Below are 20385 nucleotides of genomic sequence, written 5' to 3'. Positions count from 1 at the left end.
AAGGCCACAGCTGCCTGAGCCCTCACTTAGTGGTTTCTCATTCCTCTGAGAGGGAGGTTACTCTTCCTCTGGGTTGATAGCAGCATTCGCCACACAGACGCTTCATGGAGGGAGGATCGAGCGGAAGCAAAACTGTCTTCCCCTTATAACACTCAACACATGAATGGAGGTCTCATGTTGCCCTCTCAATGATGGGTTATTGATAGTTTGTGTGTGTGTGTGTGTGTGTGTGGTCTCCAGGGTAACTGTGGGGAGAAGCTGCGGATCCGGCGCGTCCTGATGAACTCCCCTGAGATAATCACCATCGGCTTGGTGTGGGACTCGGACCACTCTGACCTGGCGGAAGACGTCATCCACAGCCTCGGCACCATCCTACGACTGGGGGATGTGAGTAGTCCTCACCACCACCACCTCACAACACACACACACACACACACGTGCGCACACACACACGCTCACACACACAGTGATATTTTCCTAGGTAAATACATGCAACATGCAAATCCTCTGACATATATAAATACACAATCACATGCTTACTGTCATCACACAGAGTAAATAGAGTAGAGCAAACAGAGGGAGGGAGGGAGAGAGGGATGGAGGGAGGGAGGGAGGGAGAGAGAGAGAGAGGATGTGGCGGCCCAGTGATGTGCACGGTGACATTGCTCATAGGTATGCGTGGGGCCTGATGCAGTAAGAGATTGGAATTGGAGAGCACAGTGGGGCTCTGACTCAGCCCTTACCAAACCCAAGCAGGCGGCTGGCCCCGCGTCTGTAGATGGAATGCATCACACACACACACACACACACACACACACACACACACACACACACACACACACACCCCACTGAGTGTCATTACACACCAGAAATAAGAACACCAATCCACAGACCCACTCAACCTTCCAGAAAAGTAATCATGAGTACACGAGGTGACGGCAGCACTCCCCCACCCCCACTCTCACCTGCCCCCACATCCCAACACAGCACACAGCAGCAGCTCCACACACCCATGGGATCCCCGCAGCCTCCTGTCATGGAATCTATTTGGGTGCCCTGATGTAGTCTGTACTTCATCTCTTCTCTTCTCTCTCTCTCTATCTCTCTCTCTCTATCTCTCTTTCTCTCTCTCTCTCTCACTCTCACTCTCACTCTCACTTTCACTCTGTCCCTGTCCGCCCCCCATTCCCTTAGTCCCCTCTCTCCCCTGATAGCATAAGCTAATAGTTAGAGTGCACACTCATGGCCCGCTCCACTGATTATTTATGCCACCTCACAGCACTGGATTCCAACGCACCACGTGTGTCAGGCCATGACGTACTGTAGGACTCGCTCTCTCTCACCCATACCTCCTCTCCTTTACATCCCCCTCTCTTCCTCCCCTCCTTCTATCTCTCCCTCACTCCTGTCACATACTGAGAATTACAGATAAACATGTATTGTTGTTGTTTTTCATTTTCTGCTCATTGTGTAAGGTATGTTTATCTCCGGGCGTGCCAATCAAATCAGATCCATCTTTATTTATATAGTGTTTATTTTTACTGTTGGAATACATTGTGCTTACTCGTGACTAACAAAAACACAAAGACATATCAGAGAAAAGCAAGACCAGATTAGATGCCAAGGAAGATGACATATCAGAGAAAAGCAAGACCAGATTAGATGCCAAGGAAGATGACATATCAGAGAAAAGCAAGACCAGATTAGAGATGCCAAGGAAGAGATTTTTTTTCTATCTTCCTTTTTCGGTTTCATTTTTTACTTAGAATGATAATAGTAAGTTATATTTTATGCATTGGAAATATGGTACTTAGTCATAAGCCAGTAAAAGCAGCCAGTACAAATTGAAATGCTTAATGGTACTGTCATTTTCTACCAATGTGAAATGGTGGTGTTGGTCAGATGGTTTTTAAAGTGCAGCATGGAGCATGATATTAATGTGTGTAGACTTTGGTTTTGGGGAATTTTTATGTTTTATTGCATTGTGTGAAAGTGAGGCAGTGGTTTATAAAAGAGCCTTAAACCCTCTCTTTCTTTCTTTCTTTCTTTCTTTCTTTCTTTCTTTCTTCTCTCTCTCTCTCTCTCTCTGTCTCTCTCTCACACCTCACCTCGCCCCCCTCCCCAGCTCTTCTACCGGGTGACGGAGGAGAAGGCCAAGCAGGCGGAGCTCTACCTGGTGGGCATGGTGTGTTACTACGGCAAACACTACTCCACCTTCTTCTTCCAGACCAAGATCCGCAAGTGGATGTACTTCGACGACGCCCACGTCAAGGAGGTATGGCAGCGACTTTCCTGTTTCCTGTTTTCACCCGCGGAGTGCATCCTGCAACGCCTGGCCCGTTACTTAGGCCTTAACGGAGAGGAGAGCGTGTTGGGGTGCATTCATGATTTAGCACACCGTTACGGAAATGGATTGGCTCCATTTAAAACCTTTTAAGCCTAATTCCTCGCTGTTATATCATAGTCAAACTCTGATGGACGTCCATGTACACACACACACACGTACACACACACGTACACATATGCACACACAGGCTGGCAGTGTGAAGATCTTGAGTGTTTCTCTCTTGCTCTGTCAGCAGGGCACCAGTTCGAAGTCATTAGAGGGAAATACTGAAATAGTTGGTATGATTTAATGGCACCCTGCAGGCTCTCCATCTTGCTGTGTGTGTATGTGTGTGCACATATAGCATGCATAGAGTGTGTGAGAGCAGAAGTGAGGACTCATTTGTGTGTGTGTGTGGTCCTGTCGTTCTTCATCTGTGCATGTTTGTGTTCGTGCCGGCGTGCTGGTTTGCATAATTCAGCAGCTTGTTGACTCATTTGTCAGAGGGGGCCATGCTAATTGCATTAAGTTTATTGAGTTCATGAGGGAATCTTTACTCTGGCCATAATGGCATCCTTGTAAACTGCACCATTATCACCGTCACCCCCCTCGTCATTATTTTATGTTGCATCATTGCTGTTGTCATGGTGATGCCACAGCAGCTGCAGCCATCACCACATGTGACCTCATTTAGAACCAAGAGGAGGAAGCTCACACTCGACATGCTCAGTCACCAATGCCCATCTGAAGTGCTTTCCACTCGTGATGTTTGTTTTTTGTTATTGTTGGAACTTGGAATCATGAAACAATTAAGATAAACTAAAATAAGGAGTAACGTTTTCATGAGTATAAGGGGGATTCATTTATACCACCATGGATGATTGCCACATCCATGCTTTTAGATGAATCAGAAACTTGGTTTTAAGTGACTTTGAGCTTCTGTGTAGATCTATTCTGGCGTGCGTTTGCACGTGCATGTGTTTGTGCGTGTTCGTGTGTGTGTGCCCGTGGTCCCATGCTTGTGCGTGTGTGTTCAGGCTCCAGTCTGGTCTGGGCCGTTGTGCAGGTCTGCTGTGCTGCTACAGCTGTATTTGGGTCAGTGCTGCTCTCCTCTGCTGAGGGCACAAGGAGGAGTTCAGCCAGCTACTCACTCGCTCACTCTTGAGTTCACCCTCTCCCTCGCTCTCTTTTACACCCTCCATTTGTCCACACCTCTCCCTTTGTTCTCCCCCTCTCTCCCTCTGTGTATCCTTCTCTTTCCCCTCTGTCTGACACACACACACACACACACACACACACACACACACACACACATTTTATGTTCTGTTCTCTTTTCTTGGCCTCTCCGACCCTGCCTTGCTTCCCCTTCTCTCTCTCTTTGTGTCTCTCTCTCTCACACACACACACTCTCGCTCACACACTCACTCTTGCTCACACACTCACTCTCGCTCACACACTCGCTCACACACACTCTCTCTCTCTCTCTCTCTCTCTCTCTCTCTCTCTCTCTCTCTCTCTCCCTTCCTCCCTCTCTTTCCTTCTCCCCTGCTCCCTGTGCTCTGCTGCTAACTGGCAAGGCTTTGTGTGCCGGTGCTATATGCTGGGTGCTGGATCCAGGACAGTTGCACACAAAGCAGCTTTTTTTTGGGAGTGTGCTCGGCCCAGCGGCCCGCAGTAAGCCCAGCACGTGAGCGGCCGAGAGGGCTGGACAAAAGTGGACAGAAAACAAGGATATCCCTCCATTGTCTACGCCTCAGCTGGGCCAGGAGGAATCAGCCAATCATAGGCCATAGCCAGGGGAAAAGACACACACACACACCCGTATGAGCACACACACACTCGTATGCACACACACACACACACGCATACACACAGATACACATTCACACACACGTGAGCAAACGTTCACACCCACACATAGGGACTTATGTGAGAATAAGCGCATGACAATCACATACACACACAGACATCGACGCTTACGCACACACATTCGCACAGGCTCACACCTTTTAACATGCTTACAGACTTGGACACACACACGCACACGCACACTCAGACAGACAGACTTAAACACACACATGCTCTGTGTATGCTGGAGTGCTGTTATAGGGCCGTCCGGACATCCTGCCACAGCCCAGCCATGGAGGCAGCGCAGTGAAGCGAATCCCTCTTTTTGGAAATCCTGGGAGTATCTAGGGGCTAAGCTAAGCTCAAGTTCTGGAGCGGAAACTGAGGGTCACCGTAATCTGTGGAGCGCTCTAATGTCCGACCTCCAGTATCCATTGGAAGGAATCTATCGGCGATTCTAAGTGCGTAAGCGTAGCCGCGCTTCTGAGGGAGCTGTCGTCGTGTTTTTTTGTTTTGTTTTTTTTCTCTCTCTCTCTCTGCTCATCCAGTCGGGCTGCTGTACTGCTGGGAAGCGTACGTCACCGCCAGCATTTGGGGACTGAGTCACAGGAAGCCAAGTGACATTGCTCACAGCGCTATCGCACTGATTTTTGTGTTTTTTTGTGCTCTCACTCTCTCCTTTCCTCTCTCTCTCTCTCTCTCTCTCTCTCTCTCTCTCTCTCTCTCTCTCCCTCTCTCTCCCAGATCGGGCCCAAATGGAAGGACGTGGTGTCTCGCTGCATAAAGGGACACTACCAGCCGCTGCTGCTGCTCTATGCTGACCCCCGGGGGACGCCGGTGTCAGCGCAGGACCAGCCCTCCCGACTGGATCTGCACTACCTCAACAAGTCCTACTACGACAGCGAGGACTCAGGTACCACCTCCATCCCACTCGCACACACTCACTAACACACACACACAAACACACACACACAGATCTGCATTATTTTAAGAAGCACTCTGCTATACTGCTGCAGTGAGGCTTTAATATCTCACATCACTTGTTAGCGCTAGTTTGAGTGACTGTTTGGGCAGAGGGCTTTGGTTAGCAACCTAGCTCCCATTATGATAATGCAGCACTGTGTGGTTCTATAGTAAGAGCCTTTTGATGATGAGCAAGCAAGACGCAAGCTTAGTGAGGCACTTAAGGATGGTGTGGAAAAAACTGAAAAGCCAATACGAGGATTTATTTGTCCTATGAATGTCTCTGAAGCGCACGTCGTCTGTCTCCGCAGGCCGCGAGCCGTCCATCTCCAGCGACACGCGCACCGACTCCTCCACAGACAGCTACAGCTACATGCACTCGCACTCGCACCATGAGTCCATGGCCAGCCACTTCTCCTCCGACTCCCAGGGCACTGTCATCTGTAACCAGGACAACGACGCAGCCTCACACAGCAGCCTGGAGACCACAGGTACGCCGAGCAGTGGCCCACACACACACCCACCCACCCACACACCTCGGTAGACTACCACATAGCAGCCTGGAGACCACACGTACGCCGAGCAGTGGCCCACACCCACACACCTCGGTAGACTACCACACACACGGAGTCAACCTCCACAGACACACACACACATATACATACTGTATATTCACACAATACATGCTCGAGAACCTGAAAGCCAGCAACTTCATCTTATGCAGCCTCTTAAACAATCCTGGAAATAACTCTGATAAACAAGCCTGCACAGCCTGTCGCCCGCCTCCGCGCTCTCGCCTACATCCACCTACAGACTGTCAAACTCACAAATGTAAAAGTTTGCTGAAACATTAATTGTGCTCCTGCAGGCTTTCAGGTTTGCTGTTCAGCAGTTGGCTGCTGGTTTAACAGTGGCATGGCATTCTCTCAAGACAGATGTGTGACTACTGGCCTAGCGCACAATGCCTTTCTAAACTGTGTGAAGAGCTGCTTATCCCCCCCTATTGACTGATACGCCAAACAGCCTGATGGGGACACCAACAGCCTCCCTGCATGACGTTTTAGAAACGCGTCTTAAAGGCACACTATGCAGGTTTTTTAGCTTAATGTGCAAGTTTTTTAGCTTAATTTACCTTCATTTAACAGCGTCAGAGTCATTGGAATGGTTAAATGACTTTTTTCGGGTTGAATGGTGGCCGCCTGGCTTCCCCTAAGCCTGTGAGTCGAAAAACTACCCTTGCAACTGTGGGCGGCGGCGGCCTCAGTGTCAGGAAGCATAACAAGTGTAACAAATTGCTTTACTGCATTCAAATACACATACACGCCAGGCACCGGCTAGAAAAAGGTAGCGATGGAGTTTCTCAGAAATTCTTCATGACAGAGCCAGCGAAAAAGAAGCAAAAACCGAGAAAACGGTAAGGAAATTGCCAATACTGCATAGTTTACCTTTAAATGGACTTGACAAACTCAGCGTAACAAATATAGTTCCTCAGCACTCACAGTAGTCTAGCAGTCTCTTTGACTTGGGGTGCTAAACACCCCCCCCCCCAAAAAAAAAGCCTTGGCATGCAAGTGAACAAGCGTGGCCAGCCAACAGGCGTGGAACTGATGAGTTCCTGCAGCGCTGGCTTTCTTGGCAGCTCCACACTCTCCGAGGCTGTCTGTGGCGGCGCTTATCACAGCCCTTACGCAGACAGCGCAGACGAAGAGTCCTTAGTCCTGAGCGCAGGGCTGGAGGCGCGGCACGGCTCCGGTCTCCCCGGCTCACTCACTTTGCTCGACAATTGGGGGGGAAATTGAAGCTCAAGAAAGCGAAATGCTGGTGCTTCCCTCTGTTATTTTATGTCAGCCCTCACCACTCAACCACATCAGTCACATCAAAGCAGAACAAACGTAGACAGCTTGTGTATATATACCATAAATAGTCCATGCACTAATGGTCTATGTAAATAGTCCATGCACTAATGGTCTATGTAAATGTAGGTGTGAATACCTGAGTGTTAATGGCACACCTACGAGCATGCTGATTTCCCTGAAGTGATAACGTGGTCTTTGCGGTGCCCTCCAGGCCCAGTGACGGACAGCGAGCCACTGTCCCGCCACACACTCAGGAAGTCCGGCCTAGCAGACAGGAAGGGCGGGACTACAGACAGGAAGAGGAGTGCCAGCCGCCCACGCCGCTTTGAGGAGCGCAGCCGGGGGTCCCGAACAGACGAGGCGTCTTCAGCCGGCTACCACAGCGAGGGTAGGACTGACCATCCGCCAATCAAAAACCGCATAGGAGAGAGAGAGAGATGCACCGAGATGATTTTCAGGAAATATCCTGTTTTACCAATAGTCTCTAAGTTTATCATGTAATTTATTCTACCACATATGGTGCTGTGTAATGTAGTATACCTTAATAGCTTGCCTGATGAATGCCTATTGTTACAGTGCACTGTTTTATCTTATACTGGACCCTGTTGTACAAAGCAGCTGGAAGAAGGGAAGTGAATGCTGAGTGTCTGACAGTAGCCCTTTTTCCATCCAAAAGAAAATTAGCTTAAAAACGATGCGCATCAAAAAGTTTGTGCGACACGTGATTGAAAAGGTAACTGTTGACGCTGTAACGTCAGTTTTGTCATGATTTGTCAAGTTAATTCACTCGCCAGAGGTGGATTAATGAGAGTTTAATTGGACATTAATGGAATGAAAAAGGGTTGAAGCGATGCAAGTTACTGAGATGTCTGCTCAGATTACTTACAAAGTGAACATACCAAGACGTTCACCTGACAATAGTGTACCATTCGCTACCTTTGATACATTCGCTAGAAGTGTTCCATGCACTACACATGTTGAGGGAAAACCATCCAGCGCGGTAGAAAAATGTGCAATAACAGGGACATTATGACATAATTTTGATTTACGCTTGAATCGGTCTATGGAATGGAAAACCATTTCGGGGCTTCTAATGTCGCTCAAAATTTCATTGAATTATGAGTTAATTCGCTTGAAAATCTCATCGAAAAAAGTGCTAGTGAGAGGATGCAGAGGTACAGCAGATACTGGGGTAGCCGGACCACTCGGTGTCTCGTTAGTCTTGATGAGTTTGCATGCAGGAAGCCCCTCAGGAGGTGCCGTGTAGTCGGCATGGTATTTAAATGGAGTGTCTGAGCTCTTCCTCTTCAGAGGCAGTGTCTTTGGATTTAAAGGCGACGTATCCTGGCTTCCAATCTAGTACTTGAACTTCCTTCCCTGTGTTTTTACTCCAGCTTTCACTCCCCTTCCCCTCCTCCTGTGTGATATCTGAGTCATAGGAAGGCAAGAGACAAGCACAGCCACCACAGAGGATCTCATGCTTTATTCCCCGTGTCCTCAACATCTCCTACACATCTCTCTCTTTCCCTTCTCTTTTTATCTTTCTCTCTCTCTCTCTATCTATCTATCTATCTATCTATCTATCTATCTATCTATCTATCTATCTATCTATCTCTCCCTCTCTATCTATCTATCTATCTCTCCCTCCCTCTCTATCTATCCCTCTCTCCCTCTCTCCCTCTCTCTCTCTCTCTCTGTAGGTGAGACTCTTAAGGAGCAGCAGGCTCCGCGCACCGCGCCCAAGCAGTCATCGGGCAGCCGCCTGCGGGACTTCAAGGAGACCATGAGCAACATCATCCACAGCCGCCCGCTCTCCTCCTCCACCTCCTTCATCCCCTCCTCCACCGGCGGCAGCAGCTGTAGCGGTGTGGGTGGTGGAGGCGGCTCAGAGGCGGGGGCCCCGGCGTGCGACTGGGAGGCGGACAGCACCAGCAGCGAGTCCAAGTCCAGCTCCACGTCCGGGGGCCGCTACCGGCCGGCGTGGAGGCCTCGCCGTGAGGCCCTCAACATCGACAGCATCTTCAGCCGCGGGGGGCGGCGGCAGGCCGGTTACAGCCCTTTGAACGCCGGGCCGCTCGCCGAGGACGGAGGCTCCCCCACGGTCCAGCCGGACCCAGTGGCGGCGGCAACGACCACGCCGGCCACAGCGTCGCCGGCAACAAAAGACTTTGCCGCGGCGGCAGCCATGACTACGGATGGCCCCGCGTTCCGCTGCGGTGCCGGCTCGGCGACGCTCCCGGCGGCCCTGCGTGCTCACGAAGGGGAACAGCAGCAGCCGAGGCTGATCCAGAGGATGGAGAGCGGCTACGAGAGCAGCGAGAGGAACAGCAACAGCCCAGTCAGCCTGGACATACCCATCGGGGACAGCCACAGCAACTCACGCACACCCAGGTAGCACGCACGTGTACACACACACACACACACACACACACACACACACACACACACAGCTAAAATACACATTCAAATGCACACAAATACACAATCCTACTGTACCAGCACACACTCACTTGTGTAAAGGAACCCATGCTCCACTGCACATGTTGTACTCAACACTGTATTTGCACATAACAACACTAAATGTTTTCAACAACATGCTGTTTCGAGATGGATAACATCTCTCGCTCTGTCTCTCTGTCTGTCTGTCTGTCTGTCTCTGTCTGTCTGACTGTCTGTCTGTCTCAGGGATGGGGGTTTGAAGAAGCCAGCCGCCCCGAACGTGGGTCCATCATGGCGGAGTGTGCCCAAGTCCAAGAGTAGCAGTGCCCTGCTGCAGGACGTCCAGGCAGCCAGTAGGGGCAGCGCTCAGAGCAGCCAGGGTAAGAGGGAGCGCACTCTGGCTATCTGCTTATGGCGTGTAACTAAACTGGATAAGTGCAGTGTTCCCCCTAGAATTTTTTCCAGCAGCGGTGCTGTTGATCCCCGAGAAACTTGAAAAATGACTCCTTAAATGGTGACTTCTGGTGGATTTTGTGAAGGAAATGGACAGATTGAGTTACAAATTATGACAACCATCAACACAAGCATGTACAAAGCATGGTTATTGCAGTACTACAGGATTATTCATGTTTTTCTTTCACCTTTTTCATTTACATTATTAGTATTAGTCACTGTACAACTGTACACTGTAGGCCACTGTACAAACTATTACTATTTAGAATATACAGTGCTGTGCATAAGTTAAGACATTTATATATAATAACATTTATTTATTTACGATACATGGTACATTAAAAAAATAATTAATGCCCTATTTTTTTTTTTTTAATTACGGCATTAAGACAAAAGCCAAAATATGTTTTGGTATCACAAACCAAAACTAAACAATGAATGGAATTTATCTGGGAATAGGTTACTGAATGTAGGGGCGAGCTATCTTGCTGGCGTGTTTAATTTGGTTCCTTGGTTAACATACTGTAGCCTACGTTTTTTTTTTTTTTTTTGCACAAAATTGCTAATAAACTTAAACAAACACAAACAAGCGTGATCTCCTGTGGAATCCCTGACTGCGCCTTCAATGTTAGCCTACTATTATTTGTTGACATGAAACCTGAACGAACAGCAGCTGTTCCTGAAGTTTACTTGCGTCTATTTTTTATTTTTTTTTTTTAATTAGGCAACTTTTTTTGCAGTGGCGCTTGAATTCTAGGAGCGGCGCTGCGCCGCTGATGAATACATTGTAGGGGAAACACTGAAGTGCTCTGTCTACATCACATTAATCAGATTGATGTGTGTGTGTGTGTGTGTGTGGTGTGGTGTGTTTGTGTTTATCTCTGTAAAAGAGTGAGCAAATCCCATAACCTCGCTTATCTTGTTGTTACAGTGTGTGGATATAAAGTAATGATTTATGTGCTGAGCCATGCACTCCCTCGGTGTGGGTGTGTGTGTGTGGCTGTGGGTGTGTGTGGGGTGTGCTGATGTATGTGTGCATCCTGCTCCCGGATGGGCTTGTAATGTCTGCCTGGTCTGATTTTGGCACAACATAAGGGAACAAATGGTCGTTTTCCAGGAAAAGAGGAAAAGCATGTGCGCATGTGTCACAAGCGTGTCTGCATGGATGTTTATGCATACGCATACATTTGTGTGTGTGTGTGTGTGTGTGTGTGTGTGTGGGTGTGTGTGTGGAGCTTGCGTGTCTCCTGACTGCCCACATTCATCAGTACAAATATACTGTAGTGAATTTTCTATTGCTATATACAGCAATACAACATTTTATATACAATATATAATATACAGCATTTTTTTGTTTTGGTGATTTGTGTGTGTGTTTGTGTTGTGGCTTTTCCACCCATAATTTCAAGGGGTTTTCCAAGAATAGAGGAAGAGGCCTTATTGAATGTGTTTGTGTGTGTGTGTTTGTCTTTTGTGTCTGCTCTGTATACTCTGATCTGATCTCATTTTGCGTGTGTGTATTCGTGTGTGTGTGTGTGCGTGTGTGTTCAGGTCCGTCCGAGGGCCGCAGCGAGCTGGACGAGCTCCAGGAGGAGGTGGCGCGGCGGGCGCGCGAGCAGGAGCAGCAGCGTCGGCGGGAGAAGGAGCGCGAGGCAGCCATGGGCTTCAACCCGCGGCCCAGCAAGTTCATGGACCTGGACCAGCTGCAGAGCCAGGGTAGGGAGACTGGACGGGTCAGGGCAGGCCACACCATCATGGCAGCACTAGCTGGGTTTTCCACGTAGCCTACTGGCTTATTTTAATTCATTAATGAAAACTTGGAAGGAAGGAAATGTGTATGTCGCGAGCATTTCCATCCTAATCAAAGAAAGAGTTCTGAACAGTTGCAGGATCAAACCTTAAGGTTTTCAGGGCAACTGAAAATGCGTAGGTAAATATGAAGCAAATGTGAATAAACTGTTTCCATCAACCTTAATTGCCTTATACCTTATTGTGAATTGAGACTATTCACATTATAACCTGCACCTTTCAAGTGTTTCCAGACACAAGCTCTTATTTGTATGGTCAAAATGTGCTTTAAAATGGGAAACCCAGCTACTGTCTGGGGCTTAGAGCCCAGTACCAGAAGAGAGAAACCCACTGTTGCATTACACTTGGGGGTGAGAGCTGAGTGTCTGCTCACTGCTGTGTTTACTCTGTTTCTAAGCCCTTTCTATAAGCTTTCCTGTGTGTTTGTTTTTCTGCATAGATGGGGATGGGCTAAGATTTGTGTTCTTCTATCTGTGTTTGTATGTGTGCCTGTCAGGGGTATAGGTGTAAGCGCGCATAAATGCTTATTCTGCGCTGATTTGGTGGCGGGTGGGCTGTGTGTTCTGTGTGTGTGTGCGTGTTCTTGCGTGCACACACACACACACACACACACACACACACACGCTCTCAAGCAGTGTGCCTTGCTTGTGTGCCCTGCAGGGAAAGGGGACAGCTTTGAGCGGTGCGTGTCGGAAGCGGACGCCCTCTTAGATCAGTCTCTGCGCTTAGAGCAGGCCGGCGAGGTGGCCGCCGCTCTGTCTGTAGTTAACGAAGCCGTGTGTAAGTAGCCCTCAGTCAGCCTTTTCCATCAGCTTGCTGCTGCTACTACTACTACCACCATCACGTGTGTTTGTGTATGTGTCTGTGTCTGTGTCTGTGTGTGTGTGCGTTTGCGCGCGCCTGTATCTCACGATTGTGTGTGTATGTGTATCTGCATTTATTTGGGTGGTTTGTGAGTGAGTGAGAGTCTGTGTGTGTGTGTGAGTGCTTGTGAGTGGTTTTAACCTTTCTGTAGTCCATACTGACACCACCGTTGTTATTTGGTCTTTCCATAACCCCCACACACACACACACACACACCGTCTTTCTCTCTCTCTATCTCTCTCTCTCTCTCCCTCCCTCCATCCCTCTCTTTGTGTAAGAGAAATGCTTTCTCTCCAGCCAGACTTGTAAATGGTCGGTGGCCATGGAAACCAGTCTATGGCCGTTGTACATCTCTCCCCTGCACAGGCCTGAGCAGCAGGGCTCTCTCATTACAATGAGTAATGACAGCAGGCCCAATGCAGCCTGTCCAAACAGTGACGGGGCCAGAGGCGCACTGAGCGCGCTCAGTATGGAGAACGAGGTCAGCTGCTCTGCACCTCTGCAAATGAAAATGGAACAGGCAGCAAGGGTGTTTACTGGTCTCCGTGGCAACCTCCCAAGCTGGCAAGGAGGGAGGGCATGTCTCCATAGAGACCCTTGTGGTATCCCTGACAAGGCTGTGACAACAGTGTGGTGTCAGTTTGGACGCTGTGTGTTTAGTTCACAAGCTGTTTGGTGTATGTGAATGCTTGTGTGTTTGTATTTGTTTGTGTGTGTGTGTGTGTGTATGAGAGTGAATGAGGGTCTATGTGTCTCTGTGTGCGCGTGTGTGTGCATGGGTGCCAGTGACCATGTTTATGCAGATGCACCTGTCAGTGTGTGAGGGAGAGAGTTGTGTGTGTGTGTGTGTGTGTGTGGTTGTGTGTTGTACGAGTGGATTTCCTCTGGTTTGACACTGCTGACACTGTTATGCGCACACACACTTCCCCCCCAGTGAATGAGCCTGGTCTCTCCTCCTCTACCTCACTCCTCCACCTCTCCCTGCAACGTCACCAGAATAGGCCAGCTTTCTTCAGCCGGATCACCTTTCAAAAGAGAATCTAAACCCCCCCCATCCACCCTCCTAAACGTAGCATAGCAGAGACTAATGCGCAGCACCAGGTAGTTCCAACGGCTATTTTCCTTTAAGTTCTATGGCTGAACGTAATCCATTTTTTTAAGTTGGTCAGTTACCCCCCTCTCCCACCACCACCACCGCCTTCTCCACTATGATTTTTGTCCATGGTTGTTTTGTTAATCTAAATCAAACATGCATTTGTGACAGAAATCTGTAGAGGCCGAGTCCCTCTCCACACCGTCCCCAGTGTGTACCCCCCCCCCCCCCAACCTCTCATTCCCACTCCACCCTTTCACCCACCCGCTGCGCCATGCTTCAGTTATCGTTACCTGCTTCGTCCGGTTTTCTGTTCTGCATGCCTTTCCATAATGCTTCTCGTTCCATCCCTCCTACCCTCCTCCGCCCACCCACTCCTTTATTTTGTATATTTTTTTTTTATTTGTGTTTATTTGTGTTTTGCTTTTTTTCTGTTTGTTTGTATTTGTGTTGGGCGTTTTTTTTTTTTTTTTTTTTCTGTGTGTAGCTAAACTCAGGCTTCCCATGCATGAGGGCGGCACTAACACTCATAGCAGGACAGTGGCTGAAGCCCGGCAGCAAAAATGCATGAGGAGAGCCAGAGGCCTGCAGCAGCGCATGCAACAGCAGCAGCAGAAGCAGGAGCAGCAGAAGGAGCACAGACAGCAGCGTGAGGAAGAGGAGGAGGAAGATGAGAAGGAGAGACCGCAGAAGCAGCCCCCCAGGTACTGCTGATGGCTGTGTGTGTGTGTGTGATGCCTTGACTAGCACAGGGCTGCACCTGCAGTCTGCCGCAGGGCAACATGAAAGGGGGTAATGACATAATGTTTATCTCTGCCAGGGCTCTGAAGTAGTCGGGTTTTTGTTATGTGGGACACACACACACACACACACACACTAACGTTTACACACACACACCCTCACTCAGACACACATGCGTGTGTGCGCACACACACCAGATCAAAAGAATAAGGCCCAGGCTCCCAAAGGCATCACAGTGTTCTGATCATCTGAACCAAGATAACGCTCAGAACCATCCCCTCTCCTTCTCACTTATAAACATCCAAACACACACACACACACACACACACACACACACACACACACACACACACCACTTCTATCTTAGTTAGATCTCTGCATGATGCTTTAGGGACAGTGGGGAGTAGCTCCCCTCCCCTGATCACTGCTTCTAACCTCTCTCTCTCTTTGCCTCTCTCTCTCTCTCTCTCTTTCTCTGCCTCTCTCTCTCTCTCTCTGCCTCTCTCTCTCTCTTTCTCTCTCTCCTCTCTCTCTCTCTTTCTCTGCCTCTCTCTCTCTCTCTCTCTCTCTCTCTCTCTCTCTTTCTCTGCCTCTCTCTCTCTCTCTCTCTCTCTCTCTCTCTCTCTCTCTCTCTCTCTCTCTCTCTTTCTCTGCCTCTCTCTCTGCCACTCCACAGTGAAGAGTCTGGCCCGATCCGAATTCTTCTGACAGCGGCCTCAGAGGAGCCTGAGGAGCTAGCCCAGCAGGACTCCACCACCTCCACCATCATCACCACTGCTCCCCCACCTGCTCCTCACGTGTTGCCCAAGCCCGCTCCCAAAAGCCCCCACCCTTGCGCCCCCCACGCCTCCACAGGGCCTCTGCTGCACCCCCCTGCCCCCTCCGCCCCACACCGCCAAGGGATCGCGGGAGACTGCAGCGCACGCCCCGCAGCGGATGTGCTGACCGAGGGCCCCAGGCGGGATGGCAGAGGTGCGAACGGTGCAAGTGACCAGTCCAATGGCCTGTCGCCGCCCGTGCCCAAGGCCGTAAAGGAGAGTCCTCCTCCTCCTCCTCCTGCCAAGCTGCCGGTGCTGCCCAGTAAGCCTCCGGTCGCCCCTGTATACTGGAACGGTCACGCCGGGGTGGCCACCCCGACGCCAGCCTCCCTGCACCCCCAACGCGCCCGCAGTCCCTCCCCAGCCCACCTGAGCCCTCAGGATGCCCAGTGGGGGACCACACTGACCGGCAGACGCCCCTCCACCCACGGCTCCTCTCCCCAGCCCAACGGCCTCATCCCGCCTTCCCCGACTCTCCTGGCCAATCACAACGGGACTGGTTGGACCGTGGCTCACGCAGACCCGTCCCACGTCCCCTACCCCTCGCAGGTCTCTCACGGTGGAGCTGCAGCCCCCCAGCACGTCCCCCGCTCACCCTCCCCATCTACAGAGCCCCGAGCAGGAGCATGCATGCCTGTGGAATGCTGGGCCGAGAACATCAACCGATACTACAACTCCCAGAATGCCCTCTCCTCCACCACCACCACCACCACCACCACCACCACCACTGCTGCCTTCCCACTGAGGAGCTCTCGGAGCTGGACTCCCTCTACCAGGCCAGCCTGCAAGCTTCCTCTGTGCCTCGTACCCCACGGGGTCACAGCCCCCAGCCAGGCTCCAGACCAGGTACACACCTCAGGTGCAACATGGTGCTACTGCCTTGTTGCTTATTGTTGATATTTCACTCGAGTAACTTTTTTTTTCTTGTGTATTTTTCCAGCCAAATTGCATTATCTGAATAGATTTTCATTGCATAACAAATAAAATAAAATAAAAAATGTACAGAAAGGCCTTTCAAGATGGATTTGTGATGGAGATGTTTTTTTCGTTACACTGCTGTGTTCTACCTAAAATGTTAATTAAAAATGCATTCCATTAACGGTTGACTTAAGATGCTTCTGTCTTCAGTCATGCCATTGATTAGCACTACTTAGTGCTGGAAATATGCAGCTCAAGAACTGGAGTCTTGTCTGTTGTAGTTCATATTTCTATCCAAGCCTTCACAGCTTCTCATTAGGATGCCTGTCCCATTTGCAGCTAGTACATTATCAAGCAGTTCAATTGAAAGGCATATTGTGGGGTTGGCTTGCACTGCTGCCAATGTTCCCGACTGTTCAGGTTCCCTGACCTTGATTTAATGTGATTGGGATTGAATGTGACAGTGAGTGAATAAAAAGTAATTTTCTCCTTTGCTTTACTTTGTGTTCGCCTGTGAACAGGCTCCGCAGCCAGGAAGCTCTTGTACGGCGGAACTCTCGGACGCTCCAAAACTCCCACCGCGGAGATCGAGAGGAACGCCTACAGAACACCTGGTTACGTCAGTGCCCCAGAGGCGCCCACTAAGGTAATGGTGTGTGTGTGTGTGTGTGTGTCTGCCTGTAGTTAAGGAGATGGTTTAAGGGAAAGAGACCTTTGCGAAGCCTTTGCCTTATCAGAAGCTGACTACCCTAAAACCACCCCCTACAATGCATTTGGTCTGTACGTCCTAAATGTCCTCTGTGTTTGAAGTACGCTCTTGTTAAATTTCTGCTCATTCATGGCTCATATTTATGCATCTGTGGTACTCTGTCTGTGTGTTTGTGTGTGTGTGTGTGTGCAGCCTGCGCAGCCTGCGAGTGCAGTGGAGTGTGACCGGGTGGGGGTGTGTGACGATGCATCCTACAGTGCCGAGAACCTGCGTCGTGTCGCCCGTAGCCTGAGTGGCACAGTCATCGGGGGTCGACCTGAGCTGCTCTCTTCCTCCCGCAGCTTTGTGAGTGTGACATACACAAACACACACACACACTCTCTTTTTCATTTATATGCCGTCATAGACACAAGTAGAAAAATATATGTTTCTCTCCGATAAAGAAAGTACAGTCAAACACACACATGCATACATGCTCTCTCTCTTCTCTTGTACTCTCTCTCTCTCTCTCTCTCTCTGTCTTTCCTTTATGCTGTGTTTGAAAGAATACCAGTTAACGCACACACTGGCACTTCACACAACACCCTGTACACACACAAACACACTCACACTGGTGCCTTATGTTTGGCTGTGCCCACAGTCCTAATCTGACAGTAGCCGTCTGTTGGGGCAGGTTGAGTTTTCTCCATCTCTGGATGAGCCTCCTGTGCTTAAGGGCTCATCTCTGCAGCCTGAGCGTTGCCTCATGTGTGCCTTATAACATTACATCATCGCCAACCCCCCCAACCCCTCGCCATCACCCGGCCCCCTGCTGTGTTCATGAGCTCATACTGCCATCTGCTGTTAAAGCGATGTAACTGCAGCTGTTTGCAGTGGCGGGACAAGGCCCTCTTCTGGCTATTGTTGTACATAGCAATAGTAAGGGAAATGCTGATTATACTGTGGAAAGGTCCTTTTGACCCCACTCATGATTAGGATTTAGCTTTTTCTTACACTCAAAATCTTAAGCAGTTGTGCTTTTTCTTTGTGAAAACATGTTGAACAGTGAAACAGAGTAGGAGGAGTCATTGTTTCCTCCTGATGGAGCTCATAGAAAAGGAGTTAGAGTTGAGCTGTTGTGAAGCCTTAATGGTGGAATATAGGAGTTATTGGTCATATCTGTGGAATTTTGTTTTGGGGGTCAAAAGCAAGTATATTGTGTTAATGCGGATGGTGCCTAAAACAGACTTTCATTTGTGTGTGAGCCTGTTTTAACTCCATCTCTCTTCATGTCTCCCCTTCTGCTGTCTTCACCCATGGTGCTCTCATCCTTTGGCTCTCTCCCTTTCTTTCTCTCTCTCCCTTTCTTTCTCTATCCCTCTTCTTACCGTTCTGTCTCATTCTCTTTCTCTGCTGATCTGTCTTTCTCATCTTTTTTTCCTCTGGCCTCATCTTTCTCATCTCTTTTCTCTTGCTCTCTCTCTCCCTCTCTTTTGCTCGCTCTCATCTCTTTCTCTCGCTCTCATCTCTTTCTCTCTCTATCTTTCTTTCTTTCTTTCTTTCTTTCTCTCTCTCTCTCTCTCTATCTTTTCCCTAAGAAGGAGTCCTCTGTAACCAGGATGCCAAAGCATGCAGACGCGCGGGTCATCTCACATCACCATAGCAATTCCCCGCACTTCACATCCTCCCCCACCTCCCCCCACTCCCCCTCCTTCCCCACCACCACCCCTCAGCACCTGTACCCCCACCCACACGCCCCCCCGACACACCCAACCCAGCAGCCTCGGGGACTCACAGGTAACCTCCTCTGCTCCTGAACCACCTCACGGAACACACACACACATACACACACACACACACATGTATGCTTATACATACACACACGCGCACACACGTACGCTTATACATACACACACACGCACACACGTACGCTTATACACACACACACGCACACATGGATACATATACACATTCACATTGCACCCACACTGTCGCTCACACACAAATGCATGCACACACATACCTATGCACACGCATTCTCAACTACTGGCATTAGACCCCCATGCTACAGACAGATTGCTCTGATCAGCATGGATGGTAAAGGCCTGCATTACCATCACAGTTCACTTTCATTGTGTGATCCGTACCCCACTCCTCCCCACCACTGGTACTGCAGCTCTGTCCACAGGGCTGCCTTTCTTTAATGTAAAGAGTTTAGAATGTTAACATATCACATATCCTTTCACTGTAGACTACCGTAACTGAGTAGCAGATTAGCCTCTCCACTACCATACGTACCAGCTGGCACGTACCAACTTCAACCTTGTTTTTGTTGTTTTTTATTGAGTGTGTGTGTGTGTGTGTGTGTGTGTGTGTGTGTGTGTGTGTGTGTGTGTGTGTGTGTGTGTGTGTGTGTGTGTGCGCGCGCGTGCGTGCGTGCGTGCGTTAACGCTCTTTTTGTTGCCACGTGCAGGAGATCACTCAAAGGTCAACCCCTTTCTGGCTATGTTTGACCGGAGTGAAGCTCTCCAACGCGACTCCTACCACAACGTCGCCATGAGCTACGGCACGCTCCCGCGGGCTCCGCGGCGGCCAGCACCGGCCAGGCAATGGAGCCAACTGGACTCCGGCTACGCCACCCTCGCCCACCCCCGCCGCTCCGCGCCCCAAGACCGACCTGCAGAGGCCCCTTACAGGCGGCCCATGCCCACGCACGCGAGCCGAGTTCCAGTGCCACCACCACCACCACCACCACCATCGGCCCCCCAGCACCACGAGCTCCGCAGCCCACACACCCAGGCCCCCCCTCAGCCACTCCGCCTGGACGTGCCCCCCGAGGGCGACTGGAGGACTACCGGCTACCAGACGGTCACCCTGGGCGGCAGGAATACCCAGCAGCAGCAGCAGCCGACGCAGCAACAGCAGCCCTTCGCCAGGACGGACTCCCGGATGAGGCTGACCCGGAGCCCCTCGGTGGGTAGTCCGCTGTGCGCCCTGTGCCACCGCGCTCCCGCCGAGCCCATGGCCGGCTACTGCCGCTCCTGCGGGGCACACGTGGCCCGCTTCCGCACCGCCAGCTGAACCCGCCGACCCGCTTGCACACCTGGGACACCTGCCACTACCACACACCTGGGCTCTCTTCTCACCTGCTACACCCCAAAACGCTGAGTCACACTTCTCTAGCCGAGGTTGTGCCCAGCTAAGGGGATTGGTAGGGTAGAGCACTGGTTCCCTAACACAAACACAACCTGCTCTTCACTAAGAGTACAGCACTCTTTCTCCATTGGATGGCCTTAATGCATGCCCCTAGCAGAAATGGAAAAGGCCGAATTCTCTTGTGGAGTGAGATGGACTTCAGCCTCTGATACGGTCACTCTCCCGACTGCAGCGTCTCCACTGCCTTTCATGATGCCTGCAGCTCTCCTCTCTCCATTCTGCCATCGTCTGAAGTTCATCAGAAAGTGGGTTGTCCCTGTCCTCTGTAATGGTGGTAGTGGGTGACCATTTTACATTATCCTTGGTTCAGGGCCTCTGTGTGTCTGGAATAGGACCTGCAGTGATGTGGACTA

At 50.2% G+C, this 20385-nt stretch overlaps 1 protein-coding gene across 1 annotated transcript in view; it reads left to right on the top strand.

Annotated features, from left to right (window-relative positions):
* The window catches only part of usp54a (ubiquitin specific peptidase 54a), a 59095-nt gene extending 39120 nt beyond the window's left edge, over positions 1 to 19975 (top strand). The window contains 16 exon segments of the mRNA XM_048269632.1: positions 241 to 387; positions 2126 to 2275; positions 4919 to 5087; positions 5449 to 5628; positions 7205 to 7381; positions 8694 to 9384; positions 9679 to 9812; positions 11437 to 11601; positions 12355 to 12474; positions 14139 to 14355; positions 15069 to 15943; positions 15946 to 16056; positions 16650 to 16774; positions 17030 to 17182; positions 18418 to 18613; positions 19290 to 19975. Coding sequence (XP_048125589.1) covers positions 241 to 387; positions 2126 to 2275; positions 4919 to 5087; positions 5449 to 5628; positions 7205 to 7381; positions 8694 to 9384; positions 9679 to 9812; positions 11437 to 11601; positions 12355 to 12474; positions 14139 to 14355; positions 15069 to 15943; positions 15946 to 16056; positions 16650 to 16774; positions 17030 to 17182; positions 18418 to 18613; positions 19290 to 19897 — 4218 coding nt within the window. The 3' untranslated portion in view covers positions 19898 to 19975.
* Positions 19976 to 20385: the final 410 nt, after the last annotated feature.

The sequence above is a fragment of the Alosa alosa genome, chromosome 18 (assembly GCF_017589495.1).
Source record: "Alosa alosa isolate M-15738 ecotype Scorff River chromosome 18, AALO_Geno_1.1, whole genome shotgun sequence".
Taxonomy (NCBI): Eukaryota; Metazoa; Chordata; class Actinopteri; order Clupeiformes; family Clupeidae; genus Alosa; species Alosa alosa.
This window is presented reverse-complemented; position numbering and strand designations above follow the sequence as displayed.